Here is a 22947-nt window from a genome sequence, read left to right as displayed (position 1 = left end):
CCTTTAATGAGGATACTTATATCTCAGAAATGGTAGAAATTACAGACCCAAAAATTGGTATTCTGAATCTCCTTTAAAAATAAGGAAATCATTTTTTTTTATTTTTTTTTTTTTTGGAAAATCCAATTAATGGGGGTTAAACAGGAGTGATAAATGGGTGAAATTTTTGTAATTAGTGTTTCTATATCTCAAAACTTTAAAAGTTTACAGATGTAAAATTTGGTATTTAGAATCTCCTTTAAAAATAAAGAAACATGTATTTTTTGATTTTTGAAAAACCTAAAAATAGTGGGTAAACGGGAGTGACAACCGGGGTGGAATTTAAAAATTATGTATCTAGGCCTACAATGTATCTCAGACATTTAACATGTTATAGACTTGAAAACTGGTACTTGGAATCTCCTGTAAAAGTAAAGAGACATAGATATATTTTATGAAAAATCTACTTAAGGAGAACAAAACGGGGGCAATTTTTTAGAATGAGCATATCTACATTATATCTCAAAAACTTAACATATTACAGAAGTGAAAATTGGTATTTTTAATCCGTTTCAAAAAATAAGAAACACGTATCTTATGTTTTCGGAATGACCACTTGGTGGAAGGAGAGGGGCGGATAGAAAGGACTGAAAAGTGGGTTGTATTCCTTGTATTAGGATACTGATATCTCAGAAACTGAAGACGTTACAGACGTAAAAATTGGTGATTGGAATCTCGTAAAGAAATTCATTTTTTGTTTTCGGAAAATCCACTTAGGTGGGGGTGAAAAAATTGAAAAATTAGTTAAATTATTTGTATGAGTCTACTTATATCGCAAAAAATATAGATGTTGCAGACATGAAAATTGATGTTTGTAATCCTCTTTCAAAGTAAAATAACACACATTCCTGTGATTTCGGAAAATCCAATTAAGGGGGGTGAAAAGAATTGAAAAAATTTTAAAATATGTACCGATATATCTACAGTATATGTAAAGAACTTAACATGTTACATACTTGAAACTTGGTATTTGGTAAGTCCTTTAAAAATACAGAACACATACTTTTTGTTTTCAGAAAAGGCACCTAATGGGAGGGTGAAAGGAAGTGAAAAAAGTGAATAAATTTTAATGAGTATGCTTATATCTCACAAAATGATGATGTTACAGACGCGAAAATTAGTATTTGGAATCTCCTTTAAAAGTAAAGGAACATGTATTCTTTTTTCTTTTTGAAAAAATGGGAAGGACTGATAAAGGGGTTAAATTCTCTTTATGGAGATTCTTATAGCCTATCTCAAAAACTGAAAATGTTACGACGTGGAGATAGATATTTGGAATCTCCTTAAAAAATTAAAAATTAAATTCGATTTGAGAGAAGAATATTTCCCATATGTACAGTTCTATGTTGCATGGTCATCTTAGCCCCAAAAGGCAATAACACAAATGTGTTTTACAAAGAGTTTCTGGGGTAAATGAAACTCAATTTGTCGGTGAATGTTTATACTTTAGGGATTTTCAGATAATGTCTTAGTACAGTACCGAGGAACTATTACTTTTGTTACTTTACGGGATCCACGCGAGCGAAGCCGCGGGTAACTGCTAGTATTATATATTTAAAAAATCATATCCTTACATGTGCAATTCAGTTTTCTCTTTTTCAACCTTCCTGTAACTTCTATTGAATTATGTAAAAATCTACAGGAAACTTCAAAGATATTTCTTTTGTAGATTCATGGACCTAATGATTATGGGCAGTGCCAGTGGACCCAGGAAGCAATCACCACCCCCGCCTAATATTCAAGACTGCTTTCCTCCTCCAGCAGATATGGTTCGCACCTTGGAGGACTTGTTCAACGATAAGAACTCGCATGTACCATCTGCAGAGCAGATGCCTCAGGTTAGAAGTTGGTCTTAATATTTCCTATCTTTATATGCATGTACAGTAATTACTTTCAGCTTCAAACCTTGACATTTGATTATATATTTCTCCAATCCATGATGATTAAGAAGATGTGAATTTGCTCATCCTTGAATCTTTTTTATTGGTTGTTAAGTAACAGTGTTGTGGAACACAGATAGCAGTCTTTGAGAGCACTTGAATCTCATTTTTTTTTTTGTTCAACCTCAAGGACATCGGGTTCAAATGTAAGGGGCAGAAGTCACTTATGATAATATGTACAAGATTATTGTGGGTTCAAAGAAACAAGAAACTGAATACTTGTGCAATTGAAATGATTTAAAATCATATCTAATCTAATTTAATAGATCATAAATGAATTGATGTACTTAATGAACATTCCTGGCAATAAATTAATGGTGCAACATAACCATAGAGTTAGTATATAATACACTAGAGGTAGCATTGGTGCTGCAGTCGCGTGCGAAGTTGAACGTGCGTGCTGTTTGGCAAAAGCTGGATTGTTTGGCGCTGTCACTACTGGAGCTTCCCGATAAATTGAGGTACATACTTCTCTGAAGGAAAATGCTAGTCTCCTGTGCAGCTTATGGCTGCATAGAGAGGTTCATAAAGGGCGGTTGCGTATCATTTCACAAGCATGTTTCCATGATATTAATTTCCATGCGTATAAAATAATACTTTGCGTGACACTTACTGTCATGTGAATTGGCCTACTTGGGCTGACTTCGCGACTGATCGACTGATTCTCCTGTTGCAAGTTGTCCACTTCATGACCGTATCGATGAGTATAATCAACAAGTATAATTAAAGAACCACCTAATCGATACTATATTTTTGCGTTGGGCAAAATTAATTATACATTATCACTCACAGAGCATGTTTCGACCACTTAGTGGTTATCATCAGCTGTATAAGGAAAACTTAGATGAAAAATATTGGACAATAAGCACAAGCATTAATCTTTAGGTTATGGAGAAAATATTTGCTGTGTTGATTGTTTGATTGGTAAAAGTTCCTTGGTATCTTCACTGTTATAAAATGGCGGTCATCTGGTTAGGGCAGCTTGCCTCACGTTGTCATATCTTGGAAAGATGTTTATTCCGCGCTGCCTTGGGGATCTGTCTTTGTGTACGACCTAGTGTAGTAGCGATGTGACACGGTTTGATTGTTCGTGCAATCCACAGAAGAAAAGGGAAGTGGAGTTGTGTCATTATCTAGTACGTCATTTGAGGGAGGAGGGAGACTTAGCAATGATTCCACAACGTCGTGCTTGGTTATTTCACTTTTTCGTGTTATTTGTTGTCTGTCAACCCATTCCATGTATTTACTGATGTGCTCGTATAAGAGGTCTTTTTGCTCATTCATTTCGTTAAGATTCCGTTCCCCATTTTCCACTAATGAACAACCTAGAAAACATCTACATTATTCTTGATAAATTAGAAAATGGGGAACGGAATCTTAACGAAATGAATGAGCAAAAAGACCTCTTATACGAGCACATCAGTAAATACATGGAATGGGTTGACAGACAACAAATAAGACGAAAGCGAAATAAGCACAACGTCGCAGAATCACTGCTAAGTTTCCCTCCTCCCTCAAATGACGTACTATATGATGACACAACTCCACTTCCCTTTTCTTCTGTGGATTGCACGAACAATCAAACCGTGTCACATCGCTACTACACTAGGTCGTGCACAAAGACAGATCCCCAAGGCAACGCGGAATAAACATATTTCCAAGATATGATAACGTGAGGCAAGCTGCCCTAACCAGATGACCACCATTTTATAACAGTGAAGATACCAAAGAACTTTTACCAATCAAACAATCAACACAGCAAATATTTTCTCCATAACCTAAAGATTAACGCTTGTGCTTATTGTCCAATATTTTTCATCTAAGTTTTCCTTATATAGCTGATGATGACCACTAAGTGGTCGAAATATTTTCTGTGAGTGATAATGTATATTTAATTTTGCCCAACGCAAAAATAAAGTATCGATTAGGTGGTTCTTTAATTATACTTGTTGATTCCCCTGTTGGCGTGAATGAGATTCATTGGATCTTACCTTGAAGACTGAAATTAAGGTTTTAGGAAATATAAGGGATGACATTTTCCTTTCACTGAATGGCCATGTGCATGATACCAAGCGAGTGGCTGCAGGCTTTAGGTCATGTAGCTGTCAGCTTGAACTCCACTGTCGGCAGTCCTGAAGATAATTTCCAACGTTTACACCTTAATTAAGGCCACAGTCGTTTCCTTCCCACTCCTAGCCCTTTCCTGTCCCATAGTCGCCGTAAGACCTCTGTGTGTCGGTGCGACGTAAAGCAAATTGGTACGAAAAAGAAAATAAGAAAAGTTGTTCATGGCAGCCTGGAATTGTGCTCCGTTTATCACTTTCTGTATGTATTTCTAGTATTATAAGCTAATGAATATATTTTCTGTATATACAGTTTGTTGCTTTCCCTTCGTACAATACGTGTAGCAATCTCCCGTCATATCTTACCAGACTTCAAAATTTAGAGCCTAAATGTGAACATCTGAGTCCTTTACTTTCGCCAATATTATTCCCTTAAATGGCATATATTACTATATACAATCATAATACGTAAATTATTGACAGAGCGAGTTGGCAATGTGGTTAGGGACACGCAGCTATAAGTTTGCTTTCGAGAAATAGTGGGTTAAAACTCCACTGTCGGCAGCACAGAAGATGGTTTTCTGTGGTTTCCCATTTTCACACCAGGCAAATGCTGGGGATGTGCCTCATTTAAGCCCATGTGCGCTCCCTTCCCACTCCTAGTCCTTTCCTATCCCATCGTCGCCATAAGGCCCATCTGTGTCGGTGCGATGTAAAGCAAATTGCAAAAATTATTGTAAGTGTTTTTCAGTTCTCTTCAATCATATAATTTACCACTTCCCCTTTCCATTAACAGAAATTATTTTACAAGTTAAAATCTTAAAGCAAATCATACATTTCAGGAAAAGCTAAATAAAAACTCTGTAATAGGCTGAAACCACAAGCGTCATATTTCCACTTGTAATCGCATTTTAAAAACATTGATGATGATGATAATAATAATAATAATAATAATAATAATAATAATAATAATAATAATAATAATAATAATAATAATAATAAAGCTAGAAGATTGCTTACAAGCAGACATGACTCGTACAAGTAAAGACAAAATTACCCCAGGTGGACAGTCCACCCACTCTAAAGTGGCAACCAAGCATTCGGATTCTGGGGAGCTTGGGCGAATACGAGAGAGCAAGTCGGAGTGCTCTGATAAACTTCCACGAAAGACTCACACTTTCATTGGCACATTCAACATTCAGGCACTGATTCAAACAGGAAAACTGCACAATCTCACAACAGAACTTACAAAGCAGAAAATCCAAATTCTGGCCCTACAAGAAACACGCTTCACCGATTCAGAAACAATGGATTACAATAATTATAGGATCTTCAAAAGTGGAACAAACAAGAAAATTGGTAAAGGAGCAGCATTGTTAGGAATGGCCTTCTGTGTAGACAAAAAAGTTTTATATTCAGTAACAGAGGTGAAACCCCATCAACAATAGGCTTATGACCTTAAGAATCAGGCATACAAACAAAAAATACACCTTTATTAATGTGCATACACCAACAAATGGAGACAATAAAAAGGAGCCTGAAAAAAACAGAAAGATTCTGGGAAGAACTTGGAACAGAAATGGCCAAAATCCCTAAAAATGATGTGAAAATTCTGCTCGGTGATTTCAATGCACAGCTTGGCAGGGAATACAAATACAGGAGGACAGTGGGAGACTATCCAGCCCACAGATTCACCAATAAAAATGGCACACGCCTCATTGAATTATGCCAACAAAATAACCTCAAAATTATGTCAACATCACTCCGGAAGAATCCCAAAAAGCAAAAAACTTGGCGATCGCCCATCCATCATTTAGGAGAATTTCAGATTGATCATGTGGCAATATCATATGATTACCAAAAGGAAATTCATGATGTGCAAGTGCGCAGAGGTGCTAACATCGATTCGGATCATTATTTAAGCAGAATCAAAATTCAATTCACACCCAAAGGGAAATTCAACAGGAAAACATCGGTGATTCCAAAATTTGATCTACACAAAATCAAGGACTCCAAAATTTCAGAAGAATGGGAAAAACGACCTGCAGAGAGCTGGGAGAATTTCCAGACTAAAATCATCGAAATGGCGAAGGACCTAATCCCTCTTCGCAAGAAACCAAAACATCCTTGGTGGAATCAAGAATGTGAGACCGCACTAGAAGAAAGGAAAAGGGCATTTCAAAACTACAATTGTAACAAATCAGAAGAAACACAGAAGAAATTCTTCGAAGTTCGCAAGCATGTATCCAAGATTTTAAGACAAAATAAATGGAAATACGTCAATGTCCAACTGAAGTCAATTGAAGACAACTTCAAAAATTACAACACACACAATTTCTACAAGACCTTTGCGAACCAAATTAAAGGACATTCCCCACAGAACCTTTGCTTTCGGAAGCAAGATGGTAAACGAGCCTTGACAAATAAGGAAAACTGCCAAGAATTAGCTACATATTTTTCACAGCTTTTAAATTGTCCAGAACCCAAAAAGAGATTCCCGAAAGTACAACCAGAAATCATACCGGAAAATTCGTCACCACCAATCAAGAAGAAATTTATTCACATATCAAGAAACTTAAAGACAACAAAGCATCAGGGGAAGACGGAATTGTAGCTGAACTTCTGAAAATTTTAGGCCCAAATTCACTCAGAGAAATTACACAAATAATCCAAAACATTTGGCAAACTGAAAAGCTCCCGGATGACTGGAAGATTGCTCTAATCCATCCACTACATAAAAAAGGCAGCAAGTTAGACGTAAACAATTACAGAGGAATCTCACTTGTATCAGTCACATACAAAATACTATCAGCCTGTCTCTTGCATAGAACACAACAACAATTAGAACCCAAATTATCAGAATTTCAAGCAGGATTCAGACCAAACAGGTCATGCCCAGAACAAATTTTCAACCTCAAAACCATACTTAAACTACGAGCCCTCAGACAAAAGCCTACAGTATGCACATTTGTAGATTTCAAAAAGGCATATGATTCGATAGACAGACCCTCACTATTCCAAATTCTAGAAGAGAGAGGACTAGATCCCAAAACCCTAGAACTCATAAAACAAACACTAACGGGCACAAAATCTAAAGTGAAATTTATGGGAGAAATTTCAGAACCCTTCGACATTCAAACAGGTGTGAGACAAGGTGATGGACTCTCTCCTATTCTGTTCAACGTCGTCCTAGACAAGGTTATGGAAGAATGGGAGAAGGAACTCAAGAAACGTGAATCTTGGAAACCGATCCGATTGGGCTTTCCCAAAAACAACCTCTACGTACCATACCTCGCATTTGCGGACGATCTGGCGATTTTAACAGAGGATGAGGAGACTGCCATCAAGCAGCTTGAGATACTTAAGGAATCTGCAGAAAAATTGGGACTACAGATTTCATTTGAGAAAACTAAATTCTTCTGTTCAAAGACAGATATCACGAGCCTGAGAACAAAATACGATAAAATCGACTGGGTCTCGTACTTTAAATACCTCAGAGAATTCATCGAACCGACAGGCCTCAAGAAGATCTCACAGCAAAACCGTCTCCAAAAAGTCAAGAAGGCATTAGGGTTAGTTCAAGACATCTACAACAAAAAATGCATGTCAAGACAGACAAAAATTCGGCATTACAACACAGTCATAAAACCACCAGTCCTTTACGCAAGTGAAACATTGTCACTTAACAGTAAACAAGAATTAGAAGAAATAAAAAAGCAAGAGAGGAAGATCATCAGGAAAATCCTAGGAGCAAAATATACCCAAGATGGTTACAGGCTACAATCAATCAAAACAACAGAAAAAGTTTCAAACATTGAAATTGACATTAAGAAAAGACGAATTAAATTGTTTGGACACCCCACAAGATTACCAGAAAGTCGACTGTCAAAAAGAATATTAAATTATGTTAGCTCACTTAAGAATTCAACACCTTGGCTGGACGAACTTCGAAAGGACCTCAAAAACGCAAACATATGTGCAACAGACATTTTAGAAAGAGACACCTTCAGACACAAAGTCAACCAACAAGTGGGAAGTTACATCAGAGCAACCAAAGCAAAAACAGTGCAGACCGAAATGGTCGGAAGAACGTAAACAAGCCTTCTCAGAGAGAATGAAAGCCTATTGGAAGAACAAGAAGAACCCAAAGAAAGCTTGATTGAGTTGTTTGCTTAACGTCTTCCATTATTGGGAGAATACACTAATAATAATAATAATAATAATAATAATAATAATAATAATAATAATAATGGCTTTATGTCCCACTAACTACTTACGCGGTTTTCAGAGACGCTGAGGTGTCGGAATTTTTTCCGACGGGAGTTTTTTCATGTGCCGGTAAATTTATCTACAAGAGGCTGACATATTTCAGCATCTTCAAGTATCACCGTACTGAGCCAGGCTCGAACCTGTCAACTTGGGCTCAGAAAGCCAGAATCTAAATCGGTGTTGACAATATTTTGTCTACTTTACCCCAAAATCCTGCCAACGCTTTTAGGCCTAAATCCTCTCTCATCCGCTTCGTACGAGAGAGGACATTTTCGGTCGTTCGGTAGAATTATAGCAAAGTCCTGGTCATTTACACAAAATATAGCAAAATATATGTGCCCTCCTTCTAAACGTATGTTGTTAGAAGGCTTAATATGAACAGTAAATTGATTTTGTGTTACTTAACTGCAGGTGAACACCGTCCTCTTTTATCACGCATTTCTCCTGTATTTATGCTTTTAGGGCTTTCGTTTTCACTGGAGAGAAACATCGCAAGTACACTGTAGTATCTGAGAGTGTTTACATGTAAGATATTTAAACCATATCTATATCCACACAGTTTTAAAAGTCCCCAATTTACATTGACGAGTACAGCGGAGTGAGCTTTTTGCCAAACAGCTGCAATTTCAACATGCTCCGCCTGCTACAGTGATTCTCTCATAGACGGTGGTGCCAATGCTACCTCTAGTGTATTATTTACTAACTCTATGAACATAACCTTCACTCCTAGATGTTGGCAATCACACTTTTCTATCTCATACAATTTTCAGAACTGTATGTAAATTGCAAGAAGAAATGTTCATGCATCCATGAGGCTTTAAATTCAGTACATATCTGTACATACATACATGTTTATGAAAGACTTATGCCTTTCATCATTCTTGGTAAATGTCAATACGGAAAATGAAATTCATAAATCAAGATTTCATCATTCTGTCAGGAAGTCTCTGTGAATGAAATAAGTGCCTTCAGAATTCTCGTTTTTGCAATTAGCTCTGTGGTTTGGTTTAGTTCCAACCCTCTTTTCATTAAAAATTGAGTGCAACCTATTGTATTTTTGCTGAAGTATAGAAGAAACAAACCAAACCCCTTGGCACCACAGCCCTGCTGGGCTATGGTCTACCAAGCGACTGTTTCTCAGCCTCAAGATCTGCAGATTATGAGGTAATGTGTGGTCAGTGTGACCAATCCTCTCAGCCATTATTATTCACTTTGTAGACTGGGGTCACTATTTCATTATCAGATAGCTTCTCAATTGTTCTCATAGGCAGAATGGACCTTAGAAGTATCAGTCTTATTTGAAACTAAATTAGACAAAATTAGTGCCATTTTTAAAGAATTTGGTACAAAATTTACTCAAGATATCAGCTTAACTGACAAAGAGATCCTTCCTTTTCTATGAGAAATGCTACTTATACGATAAAATAAAACATATATGTCATTATCTAAAGGAATTGATTTGCATTCAGGAGATGACGGGTTTGAATTCCACTGTCAGCAGCTGTGAAGATGGTTTTCTATAGTTTTCAATTTTTTACGCCAGGAAAATGCTGTGGCTGTACCTTAATTAAGGCCACACTTGCATCTGCCCTAGTCTAGCTCCATGGTTGAATGGTTAGCATGCAGGTGTTTGGTCCTGAAGGTCCCAGGTTTGATTACCAGCCGGGTCAGGGATTTTAACCTTCATTGGTTATTTCCAATGGCTTGGGGGCTCTCTCTCTCTCTCTCTCTCTCTCTCTCTCTCTCTCTCTCTCTCTCTCTCTCTCTCTCTCTGTGTGTGTGTGTGTGTGTGTGTGTGTGTGTGTGTGTGTGTGTGTGTGTGTGTGTGTGTGTGTGTGTGTGTGTGTGTGTGTGTGTGTGTGTGTGTGTGTGTGTGTGTGTGTGTGTGTGTGTGTGTGTGTGTGTGTGTGTGTGTGTGTGTGTGTGTGTGTGTGTGTGTGTGTGTGTGTGTGTGTGTGTGTGTGTGTGTGTGTGTGTGTGTGTGTGTGTGTGTGTGTGTGTGTGTGTGTGTTTGTTTTTTTTCTCACAGGTGTGCAGGTCCGCCTGTATGGCATCAACTTGAAAGATCTGCTGCACCAGCCCTCTTTAGAGGCTAGACACCATTATTATTAGCTCTTTCCTATCTTATCATCACCATAAGTCTTGTCGGTGTCAGTGCAACATAATGTAAAAAAAAAAAATTAAATCTGTTACAGTAAATTGCGCTACATAAAGCACTCATTGTACACCCTAACAGCACTGGAACTCTGAAAGAAGAAAGAAAAATCTATGTTGATAACTCCAGAATTTTTATTTGCTGCACCCTTTTTTTCTGTAATATTCCCACATCCTCTCCTCATCAAAATAACTGATTTCAGATTGTTCCGGCTTAATGGTATCGTCTCATATGCTTAATATCTATCTGTTGGTCTTTGCCATACAGTAGAAGTCCGCTATAGCGAGTACGGCATATAACGAGAACCCCGTTATAATGACAATTTTTGTCTGTCCCTTCAAAATTCCTATATTAAACTGTGTATTAACCTTTGGTTACAGTGAGAGCGCTATCACTGACGCATCTGTTATTATGAGCGATTAAGCGCGCGCTATTTTTTCCCTCACTAATTTTTATGCACCCCAGCGATTATGTTGCATGTGATCAATCACCTTCGGTATCGTTTCCATGCTATGTCTACTAGCGAGTTCTCTCGTCGACATTCGATGCTGATGTTGGAGTCGATTAGTAATACCCGTCGACTGCTGTACTGTAAAGAAAATTTGAAATGAAAGAGAACTTTCTTTCGTAATAGATGCGTGAATAACATGTCCAATAACAGTTGTTAACTCATTAAAAATAAAGGCTGAATAAAAGATCGCTTACCGGTATTTTAATGCTGAATACTGCAATGAAGTAAGGATGGGACGCACCTCGAGATATGGCAGAGGGCATCATTGATTTCAGAGATTAGTTTGTATTTTCTCGCATCTGTTAAATTACACAAAGGCTATTATCATGTAAATTTATAACTACTGGCTCTTGAAGTATGTTTTCATCATACGTATAGTACAGTTAGGTTAGGATAGGTGACGCTGTTTGCGATCGATCATCTTCGGTGCGGTATAGTTTTCTCGCTATGTGCATTTGCGAGTTCTTTCATCAACATTCAAAGACGATGTTGGAGTCGATTAGTAATACCCGTCGACTGCTGTTCTATAATGAGAATTCAAAAAGAAAGGGGATAACATGTTTTCATAATAAATGCATATATAATGTATTCTCTTGCGTGTAGTTAAATTTTGGAAAGGCTATTCCCATGTAAAATTTTACCAAGGAGATTATCATTTCTCTACATTCGACGTTTGAAATATGTTTTCATGATACATATACCATTAGGTTAGGTGACGCCGTGTGAAGAAGAATACTGAAATGTTTCCCACAGAAGCCTATGGAGTGATACCGTATTTCTTCGAATCCAAGACGATGTTTAATTCTCAGAATCTCATGTGAAAAATCAAGGGTCGTTTTGCATTTGCGACCTAACAGTAATCAACAGCACTGGCAACTAGCGCAGTAACCACGCTACTTCTTTTCAACCCGCGCACGAGCGCACACTATACTCGTTGACAATAAACAACCGCCTCTTTATTATGCATCGCTAGCCGTGGCAACCGGTTGTACAGTGCCTATTTGTAACATCACTGGATCTCAGGAAATAATGAAGAGAGAATGACTTCTGTTAGCCTCTACAAAAAGTCTCTCAAATCTGCAGAATGGCATCAAAACATGTGAGCTTTCGAATTCTTAGAAAGGCCGTGGCTACTCAGCAGCAGAGTTATAACACGTCTTCTGTGCCTGACGCTTGGTAAAATTAAGTTTTATAGACAGCAGGAATATGTTCGCGATGGATCGTCGTATTGTAAAAATACGTGGAAGAGGTATTGCCAGCAAATTTTCAACTGGTTCTCGTCGATATGATGTTGCCAATTTTAAGTTAATGGTTATTAAACACTCGGAAATGTAGAATAATTGTGCAGCTGCAAGAAAATATGTCATAGGCCTAACTAAAGCCAATATTCGGCGTTAGCGTGAAGACAGCAATAGCTTAAAAATGCGTACTGTATAAAAAATGCATTCAGTGGCCTGCAACAAAGGCGCTTTAAAGAAGTTGACGATGAAATTGTGAGGTATGTGCACAAAAAACGCAAAGGCAGAATGGCCATACCGTGGCGCAATAAACTCGTTCGTTGACCTTCCAACGTCTGCGATTAGGCCAATACATCGCTAGCCGCTGAAGTTGGCCGAACCCGGCAAGCAAGACGTGCGTGTAACTGCAGCCAGTTATATCTAATGCTGAGTGAAAGTGCCGGTAACAGTTGTATAGTAAGCAAGAATATTTTTCTGGTGGATCGTCGAATTGTAGAGGCGTGTGGAATAGGTTTTGCCAGCAAATTTTCAACGGGTTCTCTTCGATATTATGGTGTCAATTTTTGAAGTCAGTGGTTATTAAACCCACGGAAATAAAGAATAATTGTGCAGCCGCAAAAAAATATACGGCATAATTAAAGCCAATGTTCGGTGTCTATAGTCTAAAATGCGTACTATACAAGAAAGGCATTCCATATGATTTTACAAAGCACTTTTAAAGCCTGATTTAAATTTTTTGAAAGGGAATGTGGAGTTGTCTTGGATCGGAGAAATACGGTACTACAACTTTTTCAGAATGAATTAAACACACACTTTCATGTAGTATCGGATTTTGAAAAATAACAATCGAGTAAGCCGTCGTGTGGAAGTTATCCACAAAAATACAAGTTTTGAACAAACTGATTGTCGTTTCATAACGATTTTAACCCTGGAGAGGGCACGTAAAAATACTGTAATCCCGTGAGGAGTTGCACATGATGTTTTAGACCGGGTCAAGGAAAAATAGCACAAATTAAGCAAAAACCCTTTTTTATGTTACAGAACTAGTAAATAATTTTTCACAAACTTGTAAATAATGTTCAAAGGTATTTTGACAATACAAAAATTAGATGTTAATCGACGTTCATTCTGTGTCATCACTAGATTCTTGACTTTCCGTTCTGCATCGGACACATGTCACTGGCATACACAACATCTAGTCTTGGTTTTTCTGGTTTTTGTTTTTTTTGCAGTAGAAGCATCTTTCAGGCCCTTCTAGTTCTTGTGGACAACCTGGGAAACAGGGAAATGTCAGGGAATTCGATAATTAACGGGAAAACCTGGAAATGTCAGGGAATTCAGGAAAAAATCTGGAAATCTGGAAATTCATTCTTCTGCCAGATAAAATTGACATACCGTATTTATCTCTGTAATACAAGCACATTTTTCAGTTTTTATAACATTTATCTGGGGCATGTCTTTTATGCCAGGAATAAATTTTAATGAAAAGTTAAAGTGTGACCTCGAATGTGAAGTAATCAATAATATAAATAGCTATATTATTGATCGATCGAATTTTCAATGTTTTGATCAGCTTACTATTGAATATTCTGTGTTGTTGGGGAATGGTGAGCTCGATGAATTAGACCTATATTGCGTTCTCAGTTTTTTCCAGTAATGTTTCCAGACTCTGAAACAACTTAGAAAGTTCAACTGCTCAGAACAAAAGTTGCATATACAGTCACTCATGGTTTGGCTCTCTATTTCCATAAACAAGTTCTTGAGATGGGTAGTAAGTGCACACATTTCACCGTTGGGTTTGACGAGTCACTGAATAAAGTTTCTCAGATAGGCCAAATGGATCTTAGTTCATTGTTTCAATCCTGATACTAATGAAGTATGCACTTCTTATTTTGATTCCATGTTTCTTGATCACTCTACCTCCTCAGATTTGTTAAATGGTTTTTTGCAAGCACGGCAAGGACTATATCTAAAAAAATTACCATTTTCAGTGGATGGTCCAAATGTTAATAAAAAGTTCCTTCAGGATTTTGGTAATTTATTAGATGATCTAGATGTTCCTATTTTGTTGAACATTGGATCTTGTGGCTTGCATAGTGTGCACAATTCATATAAAATGGCAGTAAAAGAAACCCAGTGGAATATTGCAGAATTTCTTCGTGCTCTTCACTTCTTGTTTTGCTACGCTCCTGCAAGTCGCGCTGATTATATACATTATTCAGGTTCAAACGTATTTCCTTCGAAATATTGTGCTATAAGATGGCTTGAAAATTTTCAAATCATTGAACATGCTATACTGTAGATATCCTACCTAATGATATAGATGTTGATTCCCATAGGGAACCAAGAATGAGCTAGCTGGAAAATTTATAATGTCCAATAACGGACCATTTATATTGGTATTATCCTACCTAATGTCGAGAAATATGTGGAAGGAACAAACAGAGACAAGAAAAATCCCAAGCTGTAACAGCTTCAAAATAGTATCAACTTAAAGATAAGGTTCTTAAGGCCAAGTTGTCATTTTTATTATTACTTGTTGAAGATTTGGAACCATTCCTAGAAGTTTCAGACAGATCTCCCATTTGCATCACTCCTTTATGAATCTTTCATTGATGATAAATATCATGACAAGGTTTGTTAAGTCTGAGTCACTGCAGTCTTCAGAAGATCTCCTAAAACGTATTTAGACAGTAAAGAAAATCTTCTGCCTGCATCTAAAATTGACATAGGTTATGCTGCTAAAGCAGCACTTCGTAGTAATCCTGGATTAAATGATAGAGATATATTAGTGTTTTGCACAGATTGTCTAAAGGGAATGGTAGCTTTGTGCAAATAATTACTGGAAAGGTCACCGCTGGCATATCGTCGTCGTCATCATCTGCAGTTTTCAGCTGTTGGCTGCATCTGCTCACCGCTAGCATATAAACTGACTAAATTAATTTCTTGTTTTGATCCAAGTGTGGCCAAGTAGCCTCTAAGCAGCAGACTGCTAAGGATAGCTTTAAATGCCTTTGTTGAAAACAAATGGATCTCGGGTAATGAAGCCATTCATGTTCAAAGGGAGTTCACTTGTTTGTGAGAATGATACTTTTAAAGAAGTGAATTCTTTGTATTCTAAAGGCGAGATGTTAGATCACTTTTGGCTTCGCACTGTTCTTCCAATAGTAAATTTGAAAACAGAAAAGTTGGCTTCATTTCTCAAAATTATACTAATATTGTTTCATGGAAATGCTTCACTTGAATGTGTTTTTCCTGTTAATAAAGAAATTATAGTAGAGAACAAGCTACAAGTATCCCTTGTAGCACAAAGAATAACATATGATTCTATCCCAAACCCTGGTGGAATTGAAAAGGTCTCCATTAATAACATGCTCCATGCTGCAAGGAGTGCTCATGCTTTGTACGTTCAAAATCTATAGGAGAAACGTGAAATATTGGAAGTAGAAGATTCTTTGAAAAAAATAAGAGAAAGGCCGCTTTGTTGCTGAAAGAATTAAAAGAAAAGAAGTGGAGGGTGATGGCAGAAGCTCGAGTCGTTGGTGGCTACAAAGAAGTTTCCTCGCTGAAGCAGTAATAGTAATACATGTAAAAAAAAAAAAAAACTTAAAGTGAATTTAATCAGACTAAATTAAACTTCCAAGTTTTAATATGCACATTAATTGCTCATTTATTTTTTTGGATGTTAAGTTTTAAAAATGTATTTTAATATTACTGACACTTCCTTTATAATTGTTTTTTGTCATGTGTCAGGGAAAAAAACTGGTTTTTATGTCTGAAAAACAGGGAAATGTCAGGGAATTTTAAAATCTGGATTTGGTGGACACCCTGTGTGGAGCCGCAGAGGGCTGTTCATCTTCAGGCAATCCTAACATTTTTTTAGCCCTGTTGGTAGAGTTTGAATACCCTTCTTGAAATATCTCATGCATAGCTGTTGGTTTAGTTCTGTCAAATAATTATGCCTTTGACTGTTAAAGTTACCTTTCACATGCTTGTAAATAATATATGAACTAATTCGAGTAATGTTCAAGATAGTAAAAAACAAAGTCGTTGGCCAACAGTTGCTTGTACGTGAAACTGAGTAACGCTCTTTACAAGTCTTTCGATTTCTCTTTCCCTGTTTCTATCCATGCTCCGTTGGACTTCACTATATATGAAGGTACTATTTTACACGAAAATAAAACAAAGCTGGTACATTCTTGGTATATTAACTGAAAAAATAAAGTAAAACTTAACTCCTAAACATGCATACGTCATGGGGCGCGCCATGAGTTTTAGACCGGGTCCGTCAAGCAATGCACTTAGGCTCAAACTGAGGAGCGTGAGGGGTGAATTGTTGACGCACACTGTTAGTGGACGGATCCAATGTAAGGTACTGAGGGGATGGAAGCTAGCGGCCCGCTACATTAAGAACTATCAACATATCTCTGAACCCAGTCGAAAAGACCATGGCGCCCTCTCCTGGGCTAATGTGTATGGGGGTTTTCCCAACTTTTACAAAAAATCTGATATAACGACAATCCACTATAGCGAGTAAATTTTCCACTGTTATGAATACTCACTATAAAATACTTCTACTGTATTTTGGAACATGTTGGCGATGTTGATCCTTCCCACTTAGCTGGTTCTGTAGTATCCTTTCATCTTGTATCCACCTTGTATCCAAATGTTACAAAACAGAGATGCTATTTGCCGGGAAGTTAACACTTCCATATTTTATAGAACTGGCAGCTGTTGAGAGTCTCACTGAAAGTACAGTTGTTTATTTTCTTCTGCTTCATCTGTACATCCAGTTTAGGGAGCTGTTGTGAGAATATGGAACTTGTCATCCAAGCTTTCTTATTTTTATTGTAGTCATCTGCAATTTAAAAAAGGAAGTATATTCATTATCTAGGAACGCGTTTGAGTATCAGAATAATGAATTCTGTAATTATGCGAAGAATGATTTAGGTTTCCTTGCATGGCATTTTTAAAGGGTTTTTGAGGAATCTGGGCTTTGTCTTGCTGGTAGCCAAGGGCCTAAGCTTGTGGTTTCATGCCTGACTCACCCAGAGAAGAACAATCAAACATTGGGTTGATTTTTTTGCCACTGCTACATTCTTTTCCTTTCTACGATAAGATTTTCTCGGGAAACAGCTGGTAAAATAACCCCATTTCACTATCATTATAAATGTCCTCTGGTTCATACTTTTTTTGCAAGATTTTGCATTAAGTTGTTATGCCATATGTTTGCTTTGTCTTTCGCTGCAGATTTTTCCTCTGTGATTTGCTCTGAAAGTTATGTCATGGTGGTCTCTGAAGCAAAACAGTCAACCATTGCTGTCCTTGAAATCTTCAATACCCAGCATAACAGCAAACTTCTAAACTTGAGCATGAAGTAATGGTGATCTGTTGATTGGACTGTTCACAGACCTCTTACTGTGAAATTACTTAAGCGGTGTGGCATCATCGGCGTTGTTCAGTGCAATATTTATACATTTCTTGGCATGATCTACTGTACACTATTTGTAGTTACAGATTTTTCAGTCTCCTTCTCTTTCTTTAGAAATAGAGCCATTGTTTACTGACACAGTCCATACTTTTTTTGCTGCTTCAGTTTCCTTCATTCCCTTGTGTGTTTCTTTAATTATAGCAAAATTTCTAATGCAGACTAAATTGTTTACAAGACAGTTGAAACTTCATCGCAAAACCCAAAAAATTGGGGTAGAGAAAAGAAACAAATGAATGCCTAAAGCATAAACTCTGCTGTATACCCAACAAGCACACTGCAGAGTGTTACCAAAATGTAAACTAATAGACGGGTAACACTATATTAGAATGCACAATAAAACCTTGATTATCCATCTTAATGGACAGCATATAGTGAATGATGGTTAATCCCAAATAAGGAAGAAAAAATGGATAATACATTTTACCAATTTTAATGGACTTTAAACTACCTAAATATAATCATAAAATACATTAATCCATCAAAAAAAACCAGTATTTACAGGTAGACAGTGCAACAATAATAATAAATATTCACGTAAAATACCAGTAGAACAAGAATAAATTGACTACCTGGTGTAATTTAAGCTGCTTAAAAATGTTACTTTTCTCTGTACTTTCCTACAACCTTTTTTCTTCCTTACGTCCATTCGAAGCTTTCTAATTGCAAGAATGTCTGAAAAACCTGAAGCGGTACATGATTGTCATCCACTCTTCTTCCTCATCCTCTTCACTTTCACTCATTGCTTCGCAGCTGACTGCCGAGTTCCCATGCACATTTTTAGTTACTGTACCTGCACCACTCATGATGCACAGACAATACATCATCAGCATAAAGCCACTCTTTAAAGTTACTTTCATCCACTTCTCCAAAATTATCATTATTTTCAGTAGTCTTCGGGATATCTTTTATGATCAGTCATTCACGTTCATCTTCATTAGTGAATCCATAAAAATCATCAGCAAGCCTGCAATATCAACATGCAATTTTCTCCACGGTCAAGGTATGTTCTGAGTGGTTACTAGGTTCCATGATTTATGGGCAAGGTAATGCCCCTCTTTAAGGTTGAGTTTTTTTTTTTCATAACTCAACTATCGACATATCTTCAGATATGCATTTGGGTGCATTATCAAGAAAAATGGTGGCCTTTGATGGCAAGCTATTGAAAGCCAAGAAATTTTAAACCTGCGGGATGAATTTACTATGGCACAAAGTTCTGAAAATAACGCTTGCTATTAGTACAGATATATTGCTATAATAATTTACCGGAAAATATTTCTTCGCAGTTCCCTTGAAAGTACGTGCACTTTTTTGCTTTAAACTACAACTAACAGCTAATTTTAATTTATGGCTGCCACTAGCATTCTGTGACCTGGGGCTGACTTCTCTTCAGCAGCTGCCAATGTTTTACTTGGTAAGTACTTTGAATAAAGTCTGGTTTCATCGGCATTGTCCACTTGGCTTGGTACGAAATTGTTTCTCTCAACTATGCACTTAAACTTGATTCTGAAATTTTCTGCTGCTCTTCTGTCACCACATGGTTTTTTTGCTTTAGTGTTTAATTCTCAAATGCTGTGTCTGTCTTTAAATCTTTGAGCCAGCTGTTGTATGCTAGAAATGACCCTGGAAGCTTCAGCTTTTCATGGAAAATTTGTCTTTGCTTTGTTATCATTGACCCACTAATAGGCGAACCTTCACCTTTCTTATGCTGAAGCCACATGAATAACACAACATCCAGTTCTTTTAAAGATAAAAATAAATAAACCGGGCGAGTTGGCCATGCGGTTAGGAGCGTGCATCTGTGAGCTCGCATCCGGGAGATAGTGGGTTCGAACCCCACTGTCGGCAGCCCTGAAGATGGTTTTCCGTGGTTTCCTATTTTCACACCAGGCAAATGCTGGGGCTGTACCTTAATTAAGGCCACACCTGCTTCCTTCCCATTCCTAGGCCTTTCATGTCCCATCGTCACCATAAGACCTATCTGTGTCGGTGCGACATAAAACAAATAGCAAATAAAAAAATAATTTAAAGATAATATTTTCAATGTTTTTCTTTTAACGAGTCCATGCTAAATGTCAGAGTTCTCTGAAAACCACAACACTTTGTCTTTATTCTTCATTAGATACACATCTCCATCATTAGATGGAGTAATAATAGTTAAACGTATTTCAACTCGTTTGAGCCATCGTCAGCAGAAAAAGGGTTAAAATTATTTACATAATAGATGCTAAAAATGTGTTAAATCATAATGAAGGAAAGAAAGAAAAACAAAAGAAATGTGACGGAATTAAAACACATTTCCATCATTAGATGGAGTAATAAACCACTCGTTTGGGATATCTGCAGTGAAAAAAAGTTTAAAGTTATTTACATAATTGATGCTACTTTACAAAAGAAATACAATATGTCCTCCTATTCAATACATACGCATCTCCATCATTAGATGGAGTAATAATAGTCAAACATGTTTCAACTCGTCTGAGCCATCTTCAGTGAAAAAAAAAAGGACTAAAGTTATTTACATAATAGATGCTAAAAAATGTGTTAACATAATGAAGAAAAGACTGAAAAACAAAAGAGACACACAGAAATAAAAAACAATTCAATATATACAACCGTTCCATACTTTGCCTGGTGCTCTGTTATGTCGGCCATCTATGTTGGTGATTGACATCTTCCGTGGTCATTCAACAGAGAAAATGAAAAAGATGAGAAAACAGTCCATGTACAAATCTTTGTTCATCCACCCCTTTTCCTGCACTCTCACTTACATCACTGGGGACAGCTTTTCCTATGGCATTGTTTTTCACTTAAAAATTGCAAAAGGCAGTAGTTCGTCCCAGTTAGCTGTTTTTCTGCCCCTGCAGTTTGAACTTGAATGGTTTTACACCTGCTTTGTTGACCATAGTTTCCTCAGGCATTTCAAAAACTACAGGAGTTTCTTCAGCATTTCCTATTGCTCCCATGCTGTAATCATGCATCTTTCTTAAATTTAAGACATGTTGCTGAAATTTGAGGAGCTTCTCCTGGTACGTTTTTGGTAGCCGCTGAGCCATTGACGTTCTTCTGTGAATCACCAACTCATGTCCTGCAATAAAACACCTTGCTCAACTATAGCTTGCTTTAAATTGTCTTTCAGGAATTTCCATTCATTCAGCAATTTTATGTCCTTCAAACTGTAGCATTTCAACTGAAATGGAAAATCCATCTGCTTGTGTCTTATGTTCATACTCCATAAGATTGTTTATCGTTTATTGGAACTCAGACCCACCTTAAGTCTGCGAGTGCTCATGCAGTACACCAATTATTGTTGTGGCAAGCCATGTTTATAACATTGGAAACCCTGCTCTGTGAGATGAAAGAGACAGATTTTTACATTTTTACTGTGCAGAAGACAAATTCATCAGTGGTGATGGAAAAATGAATCTTAATGGACTTATTTGTCATTGTCAAGAGCATCATTAAACCGAGGGGTAATTTACTGCACCTTAATGGAATTAATGCTAGGACCTGAATATTTTATTGTTGTAAAGGTAATTATCATATCAGTCATTGTAGGAAAATTGCACTGTATATTATCAACTAATTATCTAAAGAAGGGAATTATCTTTTAAAATAAGGAATTTTTCTATTAAATATGAAGACATATTCCAGAAAATGCAGGTGTCCAAGAAGTCCCCGTACCCTAGTTTCATATTATTATTTCATTATAACATGGACTGTTTTGTATAATTGGGGAATTAATTAATTGTTTCATTGGTATCCCTTCTTTAAAGCTCTCAAAAAGTGTTATTGTCAGTATTATTTCAGTTGTGAAGCCATGGCTGATGTGAGCAGACACAGTTACTGTTGAGGAGTGATTAGTGGCATATGTTTGGGTGCACAAACAACCACAGACAGGGCAAACAGTGACAGGGATAATGAGATAATGAAGGCAGTATTTTCATTACCTCGTAAAGCAACCCTGCTTGGTTGGTAGAAATGTGTTTTTGCTTCAGGCACTGTCAAAGACAGGCTGCTTTGTGGACCTAAGAAAATGCAGGAAGAAACGTGCTGTCATCACTCAATCCATTGAGCAGTCTCCAGTTAAATCCATTCACAAAAAAGCAGCTGAACGTCAAGTATTGTGGTCAACAATGCATGACCACATTAAAAGAGATTTGAAAAGGAAAGGATGTAGACCAATGCTTGGGAATGAATCATCTGGCTGTGACATGTCTCACTCAAGACTGTTGTTTTCTGATGAATGTAGAATATATCACAGAGGAAGAATGTGATTTTCTGCTCTAAGGAATATCCCCATTATGTGCAGTAGTTGGAAAGGAACCCACCTCATGTTATGGTATGGATCAGGACGTCATCATGATACCTGTTCAGACCATATTATTTTGAAAGGTATATGAATGGAAATTCTTAATGACACATGTTGCAAACTTGGTTAATACTTCAGCTCCAAGACAAGAGAAACATGGATCATGAGACTCCAGCACACTTTGCTATTCAGGTGCCCGAGTTCCTTACTGAACAGTTTTGTAGCCACTGAGTTGGCCGTGGGTTCAGCAACATCTCCAGCTCCATTGACACAGCCACCACGAAGCCCAGATCTTACCATGCTAGACAGCTCATTATGGGGAGTATTCATATCCCATATGGCTCAACATCAGTACAGGACTAATGAAGAATTGCTCGAAAGTGGGAGGAAGCCCTTTGAAGCGTAACTCCTGAGATGCTCCGTAAGATGTCAGTGAGGACATGAAAACGGATAGAACTACACATGTAAGTCATGATGATGCACATGCAGATCTGCTGGATACATAGTTTTTATATGCAAGTACTCCATAACACAATGTATTGTTTTGACCTAGGGGTACAGGGACTTCGTAGACACTGTAGGATTGTTGTGCTCAGAATCAGAATAATTGCTGAGCAGCATAGGTAAAGAATGAAAAATTTAGCATAATTAGATTAAACTGCTAAGTTTGCAATTTTTTTCCTAAGTGCAATCCACCCTTATACAAAAATCATACTTGGCATACTTCACAATAGGGCAAGGAAGTCAAAATTAAGTGGTTCTTTCCTGGTCCTGGGCAACTTTCAATGGTTATCTTGAGTAAGTTCTTTGCATCTCTGCAGATTTACTCCTGGAAAATGTTGGGGAAGTATTGTTATTTGAAGTCCAGGAAACCCATCCCAGTCAGAGGTACAAATAATTACCATATTTCCTCATATTAGATCCCCAATTTT

General features: G+C 37.2%; 1 protein-coding gene across 2 annotated transcripts in view; it reads left to right on the top strand.

Annotated features, from left to right (window-relative positions):
• The window catches only part of Helz (Helicase with zinc finger), a 454315-nt gene that overhangs the window by 381014 nt on the left and 50354 nt on the right, over positions 1-22947 (top strand). For both annotated transcript variants that reach the window (XM_068225301.1, XM_067136674.2), the window contains exon 19: positions 1709-1877. In XM_068225301.1, the coding sequence (XP_068081402.1) occupies positions 1709-1877 (169 nt within the window). The remainder of the gene's footprint in view (positions 1-1708; positions 1878-22947) is intronic.

The sequence above is a fragment of the Anabrus simplex genome, chromosome 1 (genome assembly GCF_040414725.1).
Source record: "Anabrus simplex isolate iqAnaSimp1 chromosome 1, ASM4041472v1, whole genome shotgun sequence".
Lineage (NCBI taxonomy): Eukaryota > Metazoa > Arthropoda > Insecta > Orthoptera > Tettigoniidae > Anabrus > Anabrus simplex.
This window is presented reverse-complemented; position numbering and strand designations above follow the sequence as displayed.